The sequence below is a fragment of the Typopeltis vanoorti genome, chromosome 1 (genome assembly GCF_054136105.1).
Source record: "Typopeltis vanoorti isolate ZY-2024b chromosome 1, IOZ_Tvanoo_1.0, whole genome shotgun sequence".
In the NCBI taxonomy this organism is placed as follows: domain Eukaryota; kingdom Metazoa; phylum Arthropoda; class Arachnida; order Uropygi; family Thelyphonidae; genus Typopeltis; species Typopeltis vanoorti.
In genome coordinates, this window is record NC_143549.1 from 180,592,949 (window position 1) to 180,614,094 (window position 21,146).

At 37.5% G+C, this 21,146-nt stretch overlaps 1 protein-coding gene across 1 annotated transcript in view; it reads right to left on the reverse strand.

The window, feature by feature from the left end:
* Megf8 (multiple EGF like domains 8) overlaps positions 1–21,146 on the reverse strand; it is a 752,012-nt gene that overhangs the window by 307,103 nt on the left and 423,763 nt on the right. The window contains exon 22 of the mRNA XM_090404705.1: positions 11,788–11,962. Coding sequence (XP_090260831.1) covers positions 11,788–11,962 — 175 coding nt within the window. The remainder of the gene's footprint in view (positions 1–11,787; positions 11,963–21,146) is intronic.

Below are 21,146 nucleotides of genomic sequence, written 5' to 3' on the forward strand. Positions count from 1 at the left end.
AAGAACAACTTCCTCTCTTCTCTTTCTATGTTGACTAGAATACCAATGGACTTGGTGTCATATAATTTGTTTGTTAATGCTTCCTGCAATGATGACTGCCATTGAGCAATTAGATTTGATCATATAGATTTACTGTACTCTGTATATGGTACCGTCAAACAGCACATGGAGAAAGTATGAGCTGATCTAGCAGCTGCATCTGCAGTCGTATTTCCCTTAATACCAATGTGGCTAGAAACATCAAAATTAAAGGTTTTCATTTTGTACAACAACAGGTACAAAACACATCATACAGTACTGGATGTGGATTATACATAAGAGGAGGAGACAGCCTGTAAAGAGCTCGATGAGTCTGTATAAATTATGCACTTTTATAGCGGTTTTCTTTTATATGAACAACTGCAAGCTGAATTGTATGCAACTCTGCTAATGTAATTCCTGACTAGTAATGTCAGGAAACCACAGCAACACAGCCAATGCAGGTATCAGTTCTTGAGCCATCAGTATAAATGGGCTGCTCTGTGTGCATTAAACAATTGCAGGTAGACATATGATTTAGTAAGAGACTTCTGTAGCTGTCAAAGTGAGAGGTTGCAAGATGGAGTGCAAATCTGCAATGGAAGGATGCTGTTATCTTTGGAGTAGGCAATGTTGTCAACATTCATGCCAACAGCATGCATAGTTTCTTTAAAACGCATACCAAAAGAACCTATGACAGTCTATATTGAGAATCCCAATGCAGAGAAAAGAGACTAGTCCATATAGGATGATTTGGGAGAGATTTTATTTTTAGGGAATATTTAAGAGATAACTGTTTCTGTCTAAGTGATAGAGACAGTACATTTGCTTCAACCTAAAGACTTTGAGTGGACTAGTGCAAAAGGCACTAGTAGCTATCCGTATACCTTGATGATGATGGGATCCAACCAGTGCAGGTTATTCTGCAGAACCACAGACTTCAGACCCATAATCCAGCTTTGAATGTATAAGTGCACAATAAAGATGCAGCAATGAAGATCAATCGGCACCCCCACAAAAGTGCAAGAGAGTTGAATCTCCTTTGAACTCCATCTCTTAGTTGACAAATGTGTGCAAAGAATGCAAGTTTTCTGTCAAAGATGAGAACCAAGAACTTGGCTTCCGTAGCTATTGAAATAACAGTTTGTGCCATTCTTAATTCAAATGAAGAGTGTGTTTAAGACAGAAGAATATACAGACACTTTTTTCTGTTGAAAACCTGAAGCCATTACTGAGAGCCCACACAGAATCATGATCAATTGCTTGCTGAAGTTGTCTTTCAATTATCCTGATGTTATGAGAGTGACAGTAAATTGAAGTCATTAACATATAAAGCATTACCTATGATGGGAGAAAGCTATTCAGTGACTGAGTTAACTCTGATAGCAAAAAAGGGGTCACACTTAGGACAGAGCCATGGGGAATGCTCTATTCTTGATGATATGGCAGAGATAGCATGTTTCCCACTCTGACTTTGGCAAATGTGGCTAAACAGAAAATTTTTAATAAATACAGGAAGGTGTTCTCTGAGACCTAGGTTATAGAGGTCTTTTAATATGCCATATCTCCAGGCTGTGTCATAATCTTTTCCATGTAAAAGAATAATGAAACCAAAGGCTCTTGTTTCATGAATGTATCTCTTATACAAGTTTCTAACCGAACCAAATGGTCCAAAGTCGGACAATGTCTATGACAGCCACATTGTGTATTGCAGAGAAGACTGCTACTTTTCCAAATCCTAGAAAAGTCTAGTATTATCATTTTCTCTAATATTTTACAAAGAACAGCTCATCAGAGCAATAGGTCAATAATTATTTGCTTGTGTTGGATCCTTTCCTGGTTTTGGAATAGCAATGACACCAGACTTATGCCAAGAATCCGGAAACTCTTCCTCTGCAAGAATTCTATTGTATATTAAGAGAAGGAGAATCATAGAAGATGATGGTAGATGTTTTATCATTTCATAATGGATGTCATCAGGCCCTACTGCGCTAGGGCGGACAGTAAAAGAGTTCTTTCAGTTCCTCCTTAACAAATGCTGATTGTATGGGTCAAGCCTATTAGTAGAAAAATTTAGTCTTTGTTTCTCTTGCTGCTCTTTCAGTATTAAAAATTCAAGATGAAATGAAACTGTTGCTGAGATTCTGGCAAAAGTTTCCCCCAAAGTGTCTGCAATAGCTTTGGGATCAGCAATAACACTTCCATTATGGTCTAAGGTAGACATAATGGAAGTGTTATACTTTCTTTCATTTTCCAGATTTTATTCCATACAATTTTTGCACTGATCATTTGATTAATTGATGAGATAAATTGAATCCATGATTGTGTTTTGACTCTGACATCTCACATAACGTGCTTTGGCCCAAGCATGCTTAAAAGCTATTAAGTTTGATGTGGTGGGGTATGTACAAAATATATCCCATGCTCTTTGTTTGTTGATTTTTTTTGGCTGTCCCTGGGTTCACCGAAGCTTTGGATAGAGTGCCCATTTTGGATAGAGCACAGATGCCCATTTTCCATATAGACATTCATGTAGGTGAACATGGTCCCTGTGAAGACATTGTGCAAAGAACAGGAAAGTGATCACTTCCATATATGTTCTATATGTTCTCTTTGACATTCCATGTGAGCAATGGAAGAATGGAAGGGGAGCAAATTTTAAGATCAGTTGCAGAATATGAGTGGGTAGGCATATGGAAGAAAGTATTGAGTCTATTATTCAAAAGGAAGAGGTTATTATTGTTAAGGATTCTTTCAATGATTTGACTTCATCTAATTGTGTTAGCACCACCTCACAGAATATTGTGACCATTAAAGTCACCCATTAGATATATGGGTTCAGGCAGTTAGAAGATAAGGTTATCAAGACTAATTTCATTTAACTCAGTACTTCGTGGTAAATAAATTTAACATATTGTAATAAGAAATCCCACGGGCAAATGAATTGCTACTGCTTCCAGAGCAGTATTAAGTTGGACATGAGAGAAAGGAGTATGACTGTCTACTAGGATAGCTAATCCTCCATGAGCAGAACCACCTCCAGTTCTGTCCTTTTGTGAATAACAGTGAAATTCCTTAAGGTAGGGTCCTCATTCAGTCTTAAGCATGTTTTCTGTACAGAAACAGAAAGTTTGTGTATCTGCAACAGAATCTTGATATCATCAATATTGTGGCTAACTCAAAGACAGTTTCATAGTAAAAATTTTCCTTGTCTGATTTTCAGGAGGTTGAGGTTTATATTTATGAATTGTTTTTGGGAAGAATGAACGACCAGTGTCCATCACTTCCTCTGGTAAAATATTCAATACGTCTGATGTGTTAGGGTCAGTTGGCAAGTTTAATTTACTTTCACTAGATACCAAAGTGCCCATTTTTTCTGTGGGGATGTCTGGTGGTTCATCTTTAAGTGATATCTTTGCAATTATATTTTTGACAAGTGGGTTCTTATTGAACAGAACCATTTTTGGAGTTGTCTCTGGAGTAAGACCATAGGTCATGTGATTAATGGACTAAACAGAGAAGCACTTGTGATCATAAAGTTCAGGTATGGTGAAATTACCAGATGGTGGAATAGACATACGAGTTTGATTTACTGTTGACATTTTCTTAACTGTAACCTTCTCAGCATAACAAGATCTTTGATCAGGTGTTGTGGTAGCTTTCTTTTTACATCCTGATCATTTTTTTGTATTTCTTTTTCATCTTTCCACCTCTGACATGCACAAGAGTAAGCTGGATGATATCAATGACAGTTGGCACATTTAGCTTTTTTTTACAGAGCAAGATTTATTATCATGCTCTTTACTACCACATTGGGCATAGGTGATAGAACCACAAAAGGCAGTTTGGGCATGCCCATTTTTCTGACATTTAAAGCATATTAGTGGATTAGGGATGCATACTCTAACGAGACAGCTGAGATACCCTGCTTTTACAGATGTTGGAGGCTTAGGTGGATCAAAAGTAAGGATGATGTTCCTGGTTGGAAACAGGTGACCATCCCTATGTATCAGATGCATCTTACACCTGTCACTCCCTGATCATTAAGCTCTGAACATATCTCCTCATCAGGAACATCAAGGAGATCCCATTCTAATATCACTCCTCTACAGCAATTGAGTGTTTCATGAGTTTTATGTGATTGGTATTCCACCCATTGATGTTGCTTCCAGTAGTTTCTCAGAATGCTGCTGACACAATGTTTCCACAAGGATATCACCAAAACATAGTTTCTTAACAGTTTTGCAAGGTCCTGTCAGTCCTCCTAAACCCTTCTAAATAAGGAAGTGTGACATTTTTCGTACTGGCTTTTCACCTGTTGCATGGATGATCAAAAACAATGGTGCATTTATACTAGTATCATATACCTTCTGTTTCTTGCTTCTGTTAACAAATACTGTATCTATGTTAACAGTACTTGGTTGGGACTTTGTTAGGAGTTAGGGGATGAAGAATTAATGCTCAAGGAGTTTTGGGTTTGGTGCCAGAGCTCCCCCACCCACCACAGAGCCACACATGAATACCCACTGACTGGCAAGCAATGACTGCGCTAGGCTAGGGAGTGGAACGTCAGGGCTACCACGTATTCTATACCAGCACTACAGCAAGCCTTGAATCCCACCCCAGACCATGGGATTCACCCCAGACAATGGGTGAGAAACTTACTGCAACACCGTTGACCCTTGCAGGCAAGACAACTAGCTGATTGATTCTGGCTCGGCCATCCAGGACCACCAGTCTTGCTGAAGTAGAGGTCAAAGTAGTGCAAGACTATCAGGATCCCCCCTTTCCAGATGTCCACGGGGCACAGTAAGCATGGCAGCAGGGTGTTGGATCCAATTATGGTGGTCTGGAAGAAAGGATAGTAAAAAAGACCAAGCAGAGGTGGAGCAACGAATATGGGAAGAAAAGTAAAGAAAAAGAGGAAGAATGCAAAGGCCAGTACCATCACTGGGGGTCCCCTCTACTACAAGCATGTGCCACAGTGGATGTTGGAAGCAGTAAAGAATGTATGAAGATGGTTGACACAGGAATGGAGAGGATTAGAGTATGTCAGTTTGAGCAAAATAGGGATAAGTGGAATAAAGGTAAGCAGATGAGGAGTTGGAGAAGTCACAGGTGAGAGGAGGAGGGGCTTGGGTGAGACCAGCTATAGACCCAAAAATTAACTGCTAAAAATTTATTAGTGTATTTATTACAAATGCTAAGGATATTTAGAGACTAGTGAGACAGAAATGTTGCAAAAATAGAATACAAATTCACCTGAAATTGTTGGAATACGTTAAACATATTGAATGAGGATGATATCCTGATGGAAACATACATAAAGTGTTACATTTTTCATGAAGACCGAAATGGCAAGAAGGAAGGGAAGAGTGCTGGTGATGATAGGTGGGGAATTATACAAGATGGGATGTGTGGAATCTTACGATCCTTAGATCTTAGACAAAATATCTAAAGATGGTACAAGATGTGGAGAGGAGGAGCTTAAGATTTTGGAAAAAAAAAAGATTGAAAGATCTTAGATGCAGTAAACAAATGAAGGATGATCATTATGGGTAGTTTTAATTATGGCAATACAGATTGGAGTAAAGAAATCACAAGCAAGTTTCTCCAATGAGGGACAATTATCTTAGGCACTATGCAATGGCAGATACATGAGAATTGAGTATTTTAGATCTACTTTTAGGTTTTAGAATATGACTGAATAGGATGGTGAATTTTTCTCCAGGCCACAAGACCAATGTTTATGAAAAGGTAAGACGAAGGACAATAAATTCTGCCTAGGCCCTGATTAAAAGCTGTTTAACATTTATTAACATAAGAAATAGGCATGTGGAGCCAACATAAGTTGAATAATGGAAATCGGTAATAATGGTAATCAGTTGCAAAAGGAGTACAAAGCGGAAGGGCAGGAATGGGCCCAGATTGTTAAGAACATCAAACGTCCAGTATGAGTAGAAATAAAACTAATCAGTCTAAAAGGATACCACATAGTTCATTTCATACATAGTAAGAAGAAGAAAGGATGATTATGGGAATATGATGTTGATGGATAAAAATGGTAGAATGGCCTGCTACAGAAAATATGGAAGAAATATTCAATGGGCAAATCATCAAGGCATTTCATCCTCGTAAGTGTGACTTCGTGTTAGTCTTTTCCTTTAGTTAATTGTGGATTGAACACTGATCATTAAACTTAATCTTATGCAAGTTTGAATTTTTCAAGATACTGCACTGACAGAATCAGTAATACACCCTCTGTCCAAAAAAACCCCCGAACTTTTCATAGAAAATAAAACACAGGACAATTATAATTATTCAAATCATTTATTGCAATCAATATACTCTCCCTCAGCTTCGATACAGCATTTGGCACGGTCAATTAATTCGTTAAATGAGTTTTTTATATCAGTTTTTGGGATACTGTTGAGGGTCATGGTTACTGCCGCTTGAACGTTTTCAATGGTGTCATATCGCTTTCCTTTCATCAGCAAATGAAGTTGGGGGGAAGAGAAAGAAGTCACAGTGTGCTAAATCAGGTGAATACGGCGAGTAATCCAACACAGAAACTTGGTTTTTGCTCAAAAACTGTCTCACAATGTTCGAACGATGAGATGGTTCATTATAATGCAAAAGTGACCAGCTGCTTGCATTACGATATTCATGTCGTATGTGACAAATTCTTGCTATCAATTGCTTCAAAACTTGGAGATAAAACTCACTGTTGACTGTTTGGCCAAGCAGAACTAATTCTTTATGGATAATGCCCTTGGAATCATAGAAACAAATCAGCATTGTCTTTACTTTTGACTTCTCCAAGCGACTTTTTTTTGGATACCCCCTCTTCTGGTGGTCTCCACTCAGCACTCTGGTGCTTTGTTATGGGCTCATACACCATGTTTCATCACCAGTAACGATTGTTTCAAGGAAATTCGTGTCCTTATGAGAGTTTTAACGAAGTCCTTGCAGCGTTCAATTCGATACATTTTTTGGTCATCGGTCAACTTCTGGGGAACAAATCACGAATTCAATTTACGAAGGCCCAAACTCTCGGTCAAAATGTTGTACACAGTTGATTTTGGAATTTCCAATTCATCTTCAATCAATCTCACGGACGATTTCGGGTTTTCTTTGATGAAATCACACACCTTTTGGATGTTAACTTTGCTCGGACAAGTTTTTGGACATCCTGGCTTTTCTTCATCCTAAATCGCTTAAACCACTCGTAAACTTGAGTACGGGATAAGCATTCATCATTGTATGCTTTTTGAGGCATTTGATGGGTTTTGATAAAACTTTTACCAAGTTTAACAGAAAGGTCAATCGCAGCTCTCTCTGTTTGAAACTCATTTTCCGATCGTTCTTCAAAACACACTGTCACTCTTGGCACTATAACTCAGCTTCTAATGAAACAAATGTCATAAACAGTTGACACAACACTAATGAAGGCTGCCTCTTTCGATAACAAAAAGATACAACAGGTGGCGCCACTAGTTTCTTCTATTTTCAAAAAGTTTGGTTTCTTTTTGGACAGAGAGTGTATATTGTTCACAAACCATTTAATTAAGTCAAAAAACTATTTATACCACAGTCTGATTCATATTCTCACACACACACACACACACACACACACACATATACAATTGCATTACAATTCTTGGTTGATTTTGATTAGTCCTGATTCGGACTTAGTTCTATGTTTCTTCCCTTAAAGTTAAATCACCATCTAGACTATACAGAACTGGAAATAAAGTATACCTTAGGCAAGCTTAATTCAATAAATTACATCATCCAGCTCATTACTTACAATAATCACTTATACACAGTTTAGATTAAGACACCTTAAGTGAGCTTATTTCAACAGTAACTTACACAATCTCACATATATAATAAGTACTTACAATTCTTATTCAGCAATGACTTTTTCATGAATCTTCCATCCACACGAAAGTGCTCCCCCCCCCGCATACGGTTGCTCTTCGCAACCGTATGCGTCCTTCCCCACGCATACGGTTGCGAAGAGCAAGCCACTAAGCTAACCGAGCAGACTTTAAACACATGATATAGACATGAAAGTTTGAAAGCTTACATTAACTGAACTAAAAAAAAAGTTTTTTTCTCTGATACATCTCATTATCACTGTGTAAGAAAATCAGTTTTTTTTTATTTAATTGTAATTTATATTTTTTTCTTAAATAAAGTCGAAGCTCGAAATGCTTAAAATAAGTCAAGTTCTGATAATGATATTCAAGGAGGAAGGGGAGAGAAAGAATGGTAATGTATCACTTACAAAAGAATCCCAGATGGCAGTCTACATACCCTTTAGTATATAGGGATGAGAGAGAAAGAGTTGTAATATTAAATGGTGGTACAACATGACAGAATTTCATGCCAGCTGGGCCATCGCCCGGTTAAACAAGGCCCCCATTGTTTTCGCCAGGAAACCAGGGCGAACAGCGAAAAGTCAGCTACTGGAACAAATCTGAAAACAAACCCCAACTCAAAATCACCAGAATTAAAGATCGGTACTATCAACATAAGAAGCCTGAATGGCAAAGAAATGGAGCTAGCTGAAGATAAGTACCAGATCAACATAACAGGGGTGACTAAAACAAAAAAGACAAAAACAGGCAAGATCTTTCTGAGCAATAAATACAAAATGTTATATTCAGGCAATGACAATCAAGGAAAAGAAGTTGTAGCCATAGTATTCAACACAAAATACGAGGCTAATCTTCTTGAATGGCAGTCAGTCTCAAGTAGAGTAATGTGGGAAAATATGAGAATGGGGAACTGGACAATGAGACTTATTTGTGCCTATGGTCCCACAGAAGGTTCTACTAAGGTAGAAGTGGAGGAATTTTTTGATGCTTTAGTAAAAGCAACTGACACAATGAAAAAGGAAAAGTTGGTCCTTGTTGGAGATCTAAATAGCAGAGAAGGAAATGATTGTGAGACATACAAAAATATTTTGGGAAAATTTGGAGAAAAGAGCAAAGCTAATAATAATGGCAAATATCTGTTGGATTTCTGCTCAAGACATGAACTGGTTATTACTAACACCATGTTACAACATAAAAATGTGCACAAATTCACATGGAGAGAAGAGGCTAGGAATAAGAAAAGTCTCACTGACTATGTTATTGTTGATAGTGATGGTTTCTCCCTGGTGAAGGACACCAGAGTGTACATAGGATTTGAAATTGGAAGTGATCACTATTTCGTCTTGAGCAGGATAAAATTGAATTTCATATTGAAAAAAATAACATGTAAGAAAGTTTTAAAGCGAATAAAAGTTGAGCAGTTCTCAGATGTGAACTATAGACTAAAATACACAAAGATTATTGAAGAAAAAATGAAAGAGTTTGAGAACAGGAATCAAACCTTGGAGATTCAGTGGCAAACTCTGAAGAAAACATTGATTGACTCTGCCAGAGAGGAATGTGGTGAGGTTGTCTGCAAGGATAAAAAAATCAGAACTCCCTGGTGGACACAGGAAGTTAAAGAGGCAGTGAAGGAAAAGAAGAAAGCATATAAAAAGTTTCTTGTGCTCTTAGAGAATATAGAGACAAATGCAAGAATGCTAAACAGTGTGTAAAACTAGCTAAACAAAAGTCATCGGAGGACTTTGGCAAGAACATAGAAAATAAATATCAAGAAGGTGGTAAGATATTCTGGAGGTTGTTGAAGAAGCTTAGAAATGGAGGAAATAGTGTTGTAAAAGGAGTTAGAGATGATAAAGATAACATGAAAACGGGAGAAAAAGATATCCTTGAAGTATGGAGTAATTCCTTCGAAAAACTGCTAAATGAAACAAGCAGTGATGACAGCACAGTGGTAAAAAACACTGACCAGGCATGCAGTCAGGAATACATATCCATACTTCAAGTAAAAAGCCATCAAAGGCTTGAAATGTGGAAAGGCAGCAGGAGTAGATGATATTCGACCAGAAATGCTGAAGTATGGTGGTATAAGAGTCTTACAGTGGCTGCACCGCATAGTTCAGAAAGCCTGGACAGAGGGACGAATTCCCGATGATTGGAGTAGAGCTCTCATAGTACCCATATATAAAAAGGGAAATAAAACTGAATGTGAGAATTACAGAGTTATTTCCCTACTGAGTGTTCCTGGCAAGATCTATGCAAGTATACTTGAGAAACGGTTGAGAAGAATTGTGGAAGAAAAGCTTGATGAAGAACAAGCTGGATTCAGGCCAAATAGAGGCTGTCAGGATCAGATCTTCACTTTACGAGAAATAGTCGAGAAAGCATGGGAATATAACAAAGATCTGTATTTAAGTTTTGTCGATTTGGAAAAGGCATATGACAAGGTGCCAAGAGAGAAGCTATTCAATACACTGATTATATGGTGTCAATGGGTCATTATATCAAGCAATACTTAGTCTTTATTTGAGTTGTAAGTCAGCAGTTAGAATTGAAGGAAGTACAGGAAGATGGTTTAATGTTAAATCTGGTGTGAGACAAGGATGTACATTATCCCGTCTGTTATTCATTATCTATATGGATCACATTATGAAGGAAAGCGGTATTAAACATGATATCAAAATTGGAGATGTTAATGTTAGCTCTTTGCTTTATGCGGATGATGTTACACTTCTAAATAAATCCGCTACAAGTCTGCAAGATTCTCTGACTAAATTGAATAGCTGTTGTAATAGATATGGTATGAAGGTCAGCAATAAAAAGACAATGAAAATAGGCAGAATCATTGAAAATGTCAACTGTGTTGTGAATGGAGAACCTGTGGAACAAGAAAACCATTTCAGCTACTTAGGCACAATTTTTAGTGAAGATGGTAAATTCAATATAGAAATAGACAACAGAATCAGCAAAGCTGGTATGGTGGGAAGTCAATTGAATAAATTCATATGGAATAAGAAAGAAATTAGTCGGAACACTAAATTAGCTGCATACAAGACAGTGTTCAAACCAGTTTTAACTTATGGATCTGAGAGCTGGATCAGAAGTAAAACACTTGACCAAAGACTAGAGACTGCAGATATGAGAGTCCTGAGAAAGATTAGAGGTGTGAACAGATGGCATCAATGGCAATATCATATTAAAAACGAGGATATTAGGAAAGAACCTGACATTGTCAGTATCCAGGAATGTGTTAGCCGAGCTAATCTCAGGTGGTATGGTCACTTAAACAGAATGGGCGAAGAAAGATTAGCAAAACAAGTGTTCTCTGCCAGGTTGGCAGCAAAACGACCCAGAGGAAGACCAAGATATAGGTGGATTGATACGGTACAAAGTGCCTTAGACGATAGAAATATAAGATCTGATAATGTTGGAGTCTTGACAAGTGACAAACTGATTTGGAGGAAAATTGTAGATAGGAAGTTAGTAATGATGTAATTTTTTTTCATGTAGTACTATCATATCCTGTACAACCCTTGAGGGTACATTGCAGGAATTTGATGATGATGATGATGGTCCTTCAAAAGTGGGAACAGGTAAACCCTTGTTATCTGAACTTACTCAGGATTTCCATTCTCATTCTGAATGCAAGATGATAATAGTGATGTCAGGTTATCTGGAGAAGATCTCTTTCTTATTTTGTGTTTACAGAATATTTTTGCTGGTATTTAGCACTAACATAAACACTCATGTTTGCTAATGAAAATGCTTTGCATTATTTTCAAGATATTAACAATATAATTCACATCTCTTCTGACATACAATATGATCTGCTCAGCCTTGCTCACCTAAATACATACCAATAATCCTGTATCTTTAATCATACCTATTGGTGATCCTGTGCAATTCACAACTTCTTTCCATTCATTTAGCTCAACATCATATACTAAAGTCTTTTCAAAGAAACCATAGTCAGGAGAAAACCCACCAATTAATATTATGTACTTATTCTCTGCGGCTGTTAAGGTCAGACCAGCTAGAGCAGGCAATTCTGCAGATGTCTAGAGATAGAGAAAGATGAATAAATAATTCAAGGAAAAAACTGCAATAAAATCAAGACATCTTACTTAAATATGCATTTTTTAAAAAAAGTGTTCAAATTATATAATACTCTATTATTGTTATTATTGCACAGGCACCAAGAAGTCCTAAGGCTCATCATGAGAGGCCCAAACTATCAACACAATATCTATTGAACCTCTCCTTGATACTATTAACAGGTAAAGCACTCACAACTGACTCAGGCAACTCATTCCTGATTGCAAGTCCTTATTCCCTTGCTAACCACACTCTTACCTGACTTCAAGGAATAACCTCTTGTTCTGCCCCTCTATATAAGTACTAAAACATTTCCCATGAGTCAAACCTATAAAAGCCTTTAAGAAACTTAAATGTTTCTATCATACCCACCTGTTTTTGCCTGTGAACCAACTTTTGCAATTCACAAGCCCTCAACTATCCTCACATGCATGAGTTTATACTCTACATATGCAAACCAACTATATTTTTTCCAGAGGCATCTGCACACACACCTTGTATTCAAATGTACATGTACTCAGCCATATGAAAGGCAAATAAGGAAAGCAGAAGAAATCAGGATGGTTTTACTCAGTACTGTTTTATTTTATTTTATTTTTTTTTTTTGTGCCATACTGTATATGTGATATATGTTATGGAGTAAACGGGTTTATTAATAAAGAAATCTATGTTTACACATGTTGATATGAACACCCACAATTATCGGTGGAATCTTAGTAGAATAAAGCATTAATGATGGTAGACAATGTGCTCAAAATGGGCACCTTGTCTTTCAAACACATTTCATAGCCCATGCAAAGGTAACTGCTGCAGAAGACATTCTTGATGTATTCAGTGATCAATTTATAAGGGTGTTTCATCCTGATCAATGTTGAATCATGAGGAACTTAAATGTGGAATATCCTTCTTTCATGCTTATACGGTGATCAGAATACATTATAAAAAATTATGGCGACACCTACCATGTTAGAGCAAAACTTTAGTTCAATATAAACCAAAATGAACACTTGATGTTTCGTCCTTTATATCAAGGTCATCATCTGGAGCATAACACATATATATACAAAGAAACAAGCTGCACTAAAAATCTACATGGTTTGCTAAAGTTACTGACCAACCATTACAACAATTATTGGCCTGATCTCTGGTGAGAAAAAAAAAACTTTACTACATTAAAGCAAGAGTCCAATTATTATTATTATCTATAGCTATATTATCTATCTATCTATCTATATATATATATGTGTGATTATACATATAAATTTCAACCAATTGGTATGGAATAGTTTCCAATACAAGCTGAAAATTGCATCAAGTCCTAAGGTATGCTTGAAACTAAGCAGGCTGAATAAGCGAGTTCTGATTTTCAATTAAAAATCAGAACTCGCTCCCGTTCCTGGATACACTGGTCACATGTCTTCTCTCAGTGTTTACTGCAAACCGACATATACTGGCCAATATATACATGCTAACTCATATCACCACCCATCACAAAAATAAAAAAAAAATATAGATTAGTAAAACCATAGCCATCCCATACGGGTTATCAGAAAAAATCAATAGAATCCATTATAATCACCATACACCATTATAATCTTAATGTCGCTTTTAATGCCATCTATGAAATTAAAAAGCATATTCAACTCCTCTAAGGATCCTCTCCTCCCACTGGCATGTCTTGGAGTTTATTGCATCTACCACACCTGTAATTATAATAAATAATAAAGTTTCGCCACACCTTGGTGAAACTGGATGTACAATCCCTATACGTAAAAAAGAACACAAAAGACACATTAAATATAACAAATTTAGTGAAGCAGGCCTCTCAGATCACACTCTCAACACCCTACACCTAATTGATTGGAAAAGTACCTGCTCTTTACATCATACAAAAACCTGGTATAAAAGAAAATTTAAAGAAGCCTGTGAAATTCTGATTAACCACTCTAATCTCAACAATAATGGTGGCATAAAAATTCCAAGAATTTGGATGGCACATATTCAGCCTACTTAGTTTCCAGCATACTTTAAGCAATTTTCAGCTTGTATTGGAAACTATTCCATACCGATTGGTTGAAATTTATAAGTATAATCACAATATGTTAGATATATATATCTATCCCAATGGCTTTAACAGGCCTTTAAGGCCCACAACCTTCCAAGCATGCTTGGATTTCGTAACCGAAATACGAGGATAGAATGGTCATTCCTATGCCTCAAGGTATTCTTGGCTGTATCCCTGTGGGTTCACGGGCCGGTTTGCCTGCTTGCGGGATGAAAAACACCAGATAAACTGGCGGAAAAAAACCTGCAGCCCGCGCCCAAGACCGGCTAACTTGGCTATGGCTGAGGAAGATCCTACAGCTCCTCACGTCTCCGACGGGAATCGAACCTAGGACACTCCTTCCCCAGGCATATGGTTGCAAAGCGCAAAGCCACTAGGCTAACCGCGCGGACTAGATATATATATATATATATATATATATATATATATATATTTTGACAATTCATTTTAACTCGGTTGGAATATTATAAAATAAGTTTAATGACTATTACCGAGAGAAAAGATGGCAAGATATATTTAACAATATACTACTAGTTTACTAGTTTCGTTACAAGAACATCATCAGGTATCATACTCAAAGAAGTATATAAAAAACTACAGAGACTTAACATTGTACTAACAGAACAAGTGAAAAACAGTAGCATGTTTGAAAAAATGCAAGTATGAGTTCCATACAAACGAATACTACGCGCTGTCGCGAGTGCGCCAGTACTGAACAGAAGCAACGTGTGCGTCCGAGAGATTGTAACTTAGGCTGTTATTGATATGAGAGGAATCTAGAGAAATTTCTCTTGATTCAACAATCTTTCTTTCCAGTTCATCGTAGCACACATGGATATTAGCAGTTTGAGTCCAGTTTACAATGTGCTGGCGGCCTTCGTCTGAGTTAGCAGAAAAGAGAACGTGGCTAGAGAGAGCGCTAGCTCTAGTCCTGTTATAGGAGATATCTCTACGGTGTTCATCCAAACGTAGAAGGATGGATTTAGCAGTCTGTCCATAATATGGCTTTCCGCAATCACATAAAATCTTGTAGACTCCTGGAAACTGAGTAGGAAGATGTTTCTGTTTATATTGGCAAAGTAATGAACGAAGTTTTGGAAGCGTAGTGTAGCACGTTTTGAAGTTAAATTTCTTGAGAATGTTAGCCAGTTTTGGTGAAAGAGAGCTGATGTAAGGTAAGGAGATGAAGGCTCTTGGGAGAGGGGGATCTTCAGCAGTAGTTGAGTGCCTGGGGGAAAGAAATTTGTCAATCTTCTTTGGAGAGAAGCCATTGTTGATAAACGTTTTTTTAAGAAAACTGAGTTCATTTATAATTTCTGTTTCTTCTGTAAGTAATGATTTGGCTCGGTGGGCTAAAGTGGAAATAATACCACATTTTTGTGGGGGATAATGATGGGAGGAAGCATGAAGGTATCTGTCAGTATGACAGATACTGATACAGATACCCATCATTATCCCCCACAAAAATGTGGTATTATTTCCACTTTAGCCCACCGAGCCAAATCATTACTTACAGAAGAAACAGAAATTATAAATGAACTCAGTTTTCTTAAAAAAACGTTTATCAACAATGGCTTCTCTCCAAAGAAGATTGACAAATTTCTTTCCCCCAGGCACTCAACTACTGCTGAAGATCCCCCTCTCCCAAGAGCCTTCATCTCCTTACCTTACATCAGCTCTCTTTCACCAAAACTGGCTAACATTCTCAAGAAATTTAACTTCAAAACGTGCTACACTACGCTTCCAAAACTTCGTTCATTACTTTGCCAATATAAACAGAAACATCTTCCTACTCAGTTTCCAGGAGTCTACAAGATTTTATGTGATTGCGGAAAGCCATATTATGGACAGACTGCTAAATCCATCCTTCTACGTTTGGATGAACACCGTAGAGATATCTCCTATAACAGGACTAGAGCTAGCGCTCTCTCTAGCCACGTTCTCTTTTCTGCTAACTCAGACGAAGGCCGCCAGCACATTGTAAACTGGACTCAAACTGCTAATATCCATGTGTGCTACGATGAACTGGAAAGAAAGATTGTTGAATCAAGAGAAATTTCTCTAGATTCCTCTCATATCAATAACAGCCTAAGTTACAATCTCTCGGACGCACACGTTGCTTCTGTTCAGTACTGGCGCACTCGCGACAGCGCGTAGTATTCGTTTGTATGGAACTCATACTTGCATTTTTTCAAACATGCTACTGTTTTTCACTTGTTCTGTTAGTACAATGTTAAGTCTCTGTAGTTTTTTATATACTTCTTTGAGTATGATACCTGATGATGTTCTTGTAACGAAACTAGTAAACTAGTAGTATATTGTTAAATATATCTTGCCATCTTTTCTCTCGGTAATAGTCATTAAACTTATTTTATATATATATATATATATATATATATATATATAAAATATTGCTCTCCAGCCCAATTTAATTTTGTAACCTAATAGATAATATAATAATTGGACTCTAGCTTTGATGTAGCAAAGGTTTTTTTTTTCTCACCAGAGGTCAGGCCAATAATTGTTGTAACGGTTGGTCAGTAACTTTAGCAAACCATGTAGATTGTAGTGCAGCTTGTTTCTTTGTATATATGTGTTATGCTCCAGATGATGACCTTGATATGAAGGTCGAAACATTGAGTGTTCATTTTGGTTTATATTAAACTAAGGTGTTGCTCTAACACGGTAGTTGTCGCCATGATTTTTTAAAATGTATTAAATGTAGAGGACATAGGATAGGATGGCTTAATTCTGAGTGAGCAGGAGGTATCTGAGGAAATAAATAACGTTGATGTCAATAAGGCAATAAGATTTGATGATATATCACCATGCATCTTAAGGGAATGTTCCAGGGAATTTGCAGTAGCATTGTCATGGGTATTCAATAAGAGTCTTACAACAGCACAGGTTCCAGGGGAGTGGGAAAAAAAAAGATAAAATTATTCTACTGCATAGACTGTGGCTACAAATGATAGCCCAATCTGTATATCTGTAACTGTCATGAATGTACAAGAGAAAAAGAGAGAGAGAGAGACTGGTGAAAAGGATACAGAAATGGGTTGATAACAGCAGTATTATCTATGATTATCAGCATGGGTTTGTTAAAGAGAGATCAGGTTTTACTAACTTACTTATGTACTAGAACAAGGTGAAAAATACCTTGGACAGAGGAGATGCATATACAGTGGTATACTTGGATTGGCTTTTGCAAAAGCTTTTGATAGACTGCCACACGATAAGCTGCTAAATAAATTGAAACAGATGGGATTGGATAACAGAGTTGGATGAGTGACTGACTGGCTGTCAGATGGGTATCAGAAAGTTGAAAATGGGGGTTGCAGTATCCTGAGAAGAGCAAGGTCACTAGTAGTTTGCTGCAGGAGTCAGTCAGTTTTGGGACCATTGTTGTTCAATTTGTATATTAATGATATTGGGATGGGTTTAACTAGTGACATGCAGCTGTTTGTAAATGATGCAAAATTGGGAAGAGCAATGCAGAGTCAAGCAGATGTTATTAGAGGACTTGAACATATTGCATGAATGGGCAGGTAAGTGTAAGGCAGTGGTCTTCAACGCATGGCCTATGGAGCTCTTTGCCGTGGTCCTCTGGCCATTTTGAAAAAATAACTACTTAACATTAAAATGCGATTAAATAAAAAATAATTTCAATGAAGCCCGTGGGCCACAAAACTATACTGCGATATTTAGAATTGTAAGATGCTTCCCAGACTCACAAGGAACGCTGTGCATTTGATGCTTTACAGAAAATCCTATAAAAATAAATATTAAACAGCCATGCTTCTTCAGCCATCTACTAGCGCCAAGCGGTACTTAAGTAACAGTACTAACGGCACAGGTAGATGGCTGAAGCAGTAGTTCGTTCGAGTGCACTGTCTAATGCCTTCCAGACACATCTCAAAGGTTATCGATACTTCATTATTTTCATATAAATACAAGAGGATCTCATCCACAGTCAGTCAGTCATGAATAGTGTGATATTCATATATAAGAGCATGCAGGTTCATTGAGTCAGCCATAGCCTATTGTGGTTTTATATTGCCAGAATTTTTTCATTAGTGTGAGACATATTCAGTGGATAATGACTGTTATATGGCCATTTTGTATAATTTTTTGGGTTCACCTTCTATCACTATGGCTTCTACGAGTAAAAAGTGTAAATCAAGTGATTCTTGTCGGGTTTTTAATGAAAAGTGGAACAATTTGTACTTTTTTGTGCCAATCGACAATAAGCCAGTGTGTTTAATTTGTCGTGAGTCAATGTCAATAAATCAACACAATGAGAAAAAGTATGCGTCCAATTTCGATCACCTTCAAAGGCAGCTTTGTGTGGACAAAGTGAACTGTCTCCAAATTGATTTAAAATGCCAGCAGGTTACATTTAAAAGGCAGAGAGAAGAGAGCGAAGCGTGCGTCAAAGTAAGTTATGTAATAGCTGAAAAAATTGCAAAAAAATCAAAAGTCTTCTTGGATGGCAAGTTTGTGAAAGAGCGTCTCATTGCTGCTGGGAATATTCTGTGCCCAAATAATAAGTGTTTAAAAAACCGAGTTTGTCTGGGATAACTGCAGAACGATGTGTTGAAAAACTTGCCAATGACATTGAAGGAAAGTTAAAAAAACGGTCGTCCAAATTCATGTCATATTCACTTTCTTTAGATGAGAGCACAGATGTGAAGGATACAGCAACACTGGCAATCTTTGTCCGTGGCGTTGATCAACAATTCACTGTGACAGAAGAACTGTAGCACTTTGTACCTATGAAGGGAATGATGAAAGGCACTGATATTCTTGAAGCCGCCAAGAAAACGCTCCAGCGTTTTAACCTCAGCTTAACCAACCTAGAAGGTGTGGTAACTGATGGTGCCCCTGCTATGGTGGGAAAGAACAAAGGGTTTGTTGCGCTGCTACGGAAAGAACTGAAACCAGAAGGAAAAGATTTCGTCCATTACCATTGTTTAATCCACCAGGAGAATTTGTGTGAAAACTATTGGATTTGAGAATGTCATGAAAGTTATTGTGACTGTTGTCAACATTATTAGGGCAAGAGGATTGAATCATCATCAATTCCAAGAGTTTCTGACCCAAGAGTGCGAAGCACATCACAGCGATGTAGTTTATTATAGTGATGTGCATTGGTTGAGAAGAGGGAAGGTTTTTAAAAGAGTCTTTGACTTAAGGAGCGAAACACAACAGCTCATGCAAACCAAGGGGGAAGCTGATTGCGAAATTCAACGATCCAATGTGGATGACAGACTTTGCCTTTGTGACCAACATCTTGTTGCATATGAATGACCTAAATATGCAGCTAGAATCCAATGATTAACTGATGCACACTCTGTTTGATCACATCAAAGCTTTTGTGGCCAAGCTCAAACTTTGGGAGGCACAACTTGCAAAAAAAAAAAAAAAAGACTTAGCTCATTTTCAGCTTCTCGCTGAGTCCAACTGTTCGTCTCTTGATGAATACTCTACAAAATTAGCCATGTTTCGAAGTGAGTTCTAAGAGAGATTTAGTGATTTTCTAACCAACAGTCTTCTTTAGATTTATTTTCAAGGCATTCAGTTTCAATGCTGCCGAAATCCCAGGTCAGTACAAATGGAGCTGCTTGAACTAGAAAACAACTCTTCTTTGAGAGAAAAATTATTCAATGTGCACCCTTGCTTACATTTTACAAAGACTACATTTCTGAGGACGCATTCCCTAATCTTTGCCAGCATGCTTTGATGATGTGCAATTTGTTAGGAAGCACATACTTATGTGAGCAGTTCTTCTCCAGAATGAAGCATGTGAAGTCCAAGACAAGAACTCAGGTTACGGTCCAACATCTCGAGAATACTCTGCGCATAGCGACTTCCAACATTGACAAGCTGGTCAACGAAAAGCACTGCCAAGTTTCCTATTGACAGTGTAAAAAATGAATGTTTTCTTCATTAAATTATCTTTTTTCAAGTACTGATTGTATTTACTTATCATGAACCCGACTCCGATCTACGCTTTTAAAGCTGAGTTTGTTTATTTTTATAGGATTTTATTTAAAGTATCAAATGCACAGTGTTCCTTGTGAATCTGGAAAGCATCTTACAATTCTAAATACTGCAGTACAGCTTAGAGGCCCGTAGGTTTCGTTGAAATTTTTAATGCGGCCAGCACTGTCTGAAAGGTTGAAGACCCCTGGCGTAAGGTTTTGAAATCTGGTAAGCAACGATAGGAAGGAAAGTATACACTTGGTGGGGAAACTTTAAAGGAAGTAGAGGAGATGACAGATCTGGGTGTGGTGGTGGACAAGGACCTGAAATTCAGGGCCCACGATTCAAGATGTCATATCAGATAATGGCAATGATGCGGAGGACCTGACATGCAGAAATAAAGAGGTTATGATGCCACTGTATAAGGCCTTGATCAGGCTTCATATGGATCACTTTGCACAGATTTGGTCAACAGGTTTTGATGATAATGATTAGGATATGCTGGAAAGGATCCACAGAAGATTCACAAAGATTGTCAGTGATCTCTGGAATGTGGATTGAGAGAATGTAAATTGCAAAGCCTCATGAACAGGAGGAAGCGGGGGAGATATGATTGAGACATATAAGCTAGTCGGGGGTGGTTATCAGGTTGACAGGGAAGAGATTTTTCATAGAATGGGAGGGGGTTAGAACAAGAGGCCATCGCTGGAAACTGTATAAGGGAGGTGTGAGCAGAGAAGTGAGGAGTAGGTTCTTTGCATGGAGAGTGGTTGGTGAATGGAATGCATTGCCTGAGTGTGTTGTGAATGCAGACATATTGAATCACTTTAAGGCACAGTTGGACAAGCATTGTATGTGATAGCATGTACCTCCTAGGATGTAATAAATAAATAAATAGTTATAAGGAGATAAATTAGTGAATAATATAAAATGTTAATTATATGAAGAGCCAAAGGCTTCAATTCGGCGACCTAAACTTATTTAAGTTAAGGGATATTACATCCCATATTGTTTCATAGCCGAATAAGAAACTCAAAGAGTTTGATGCCGAATATAGTAAATATATAAAGTTCGGCGAGTCCAAGTGTAAGCAAATA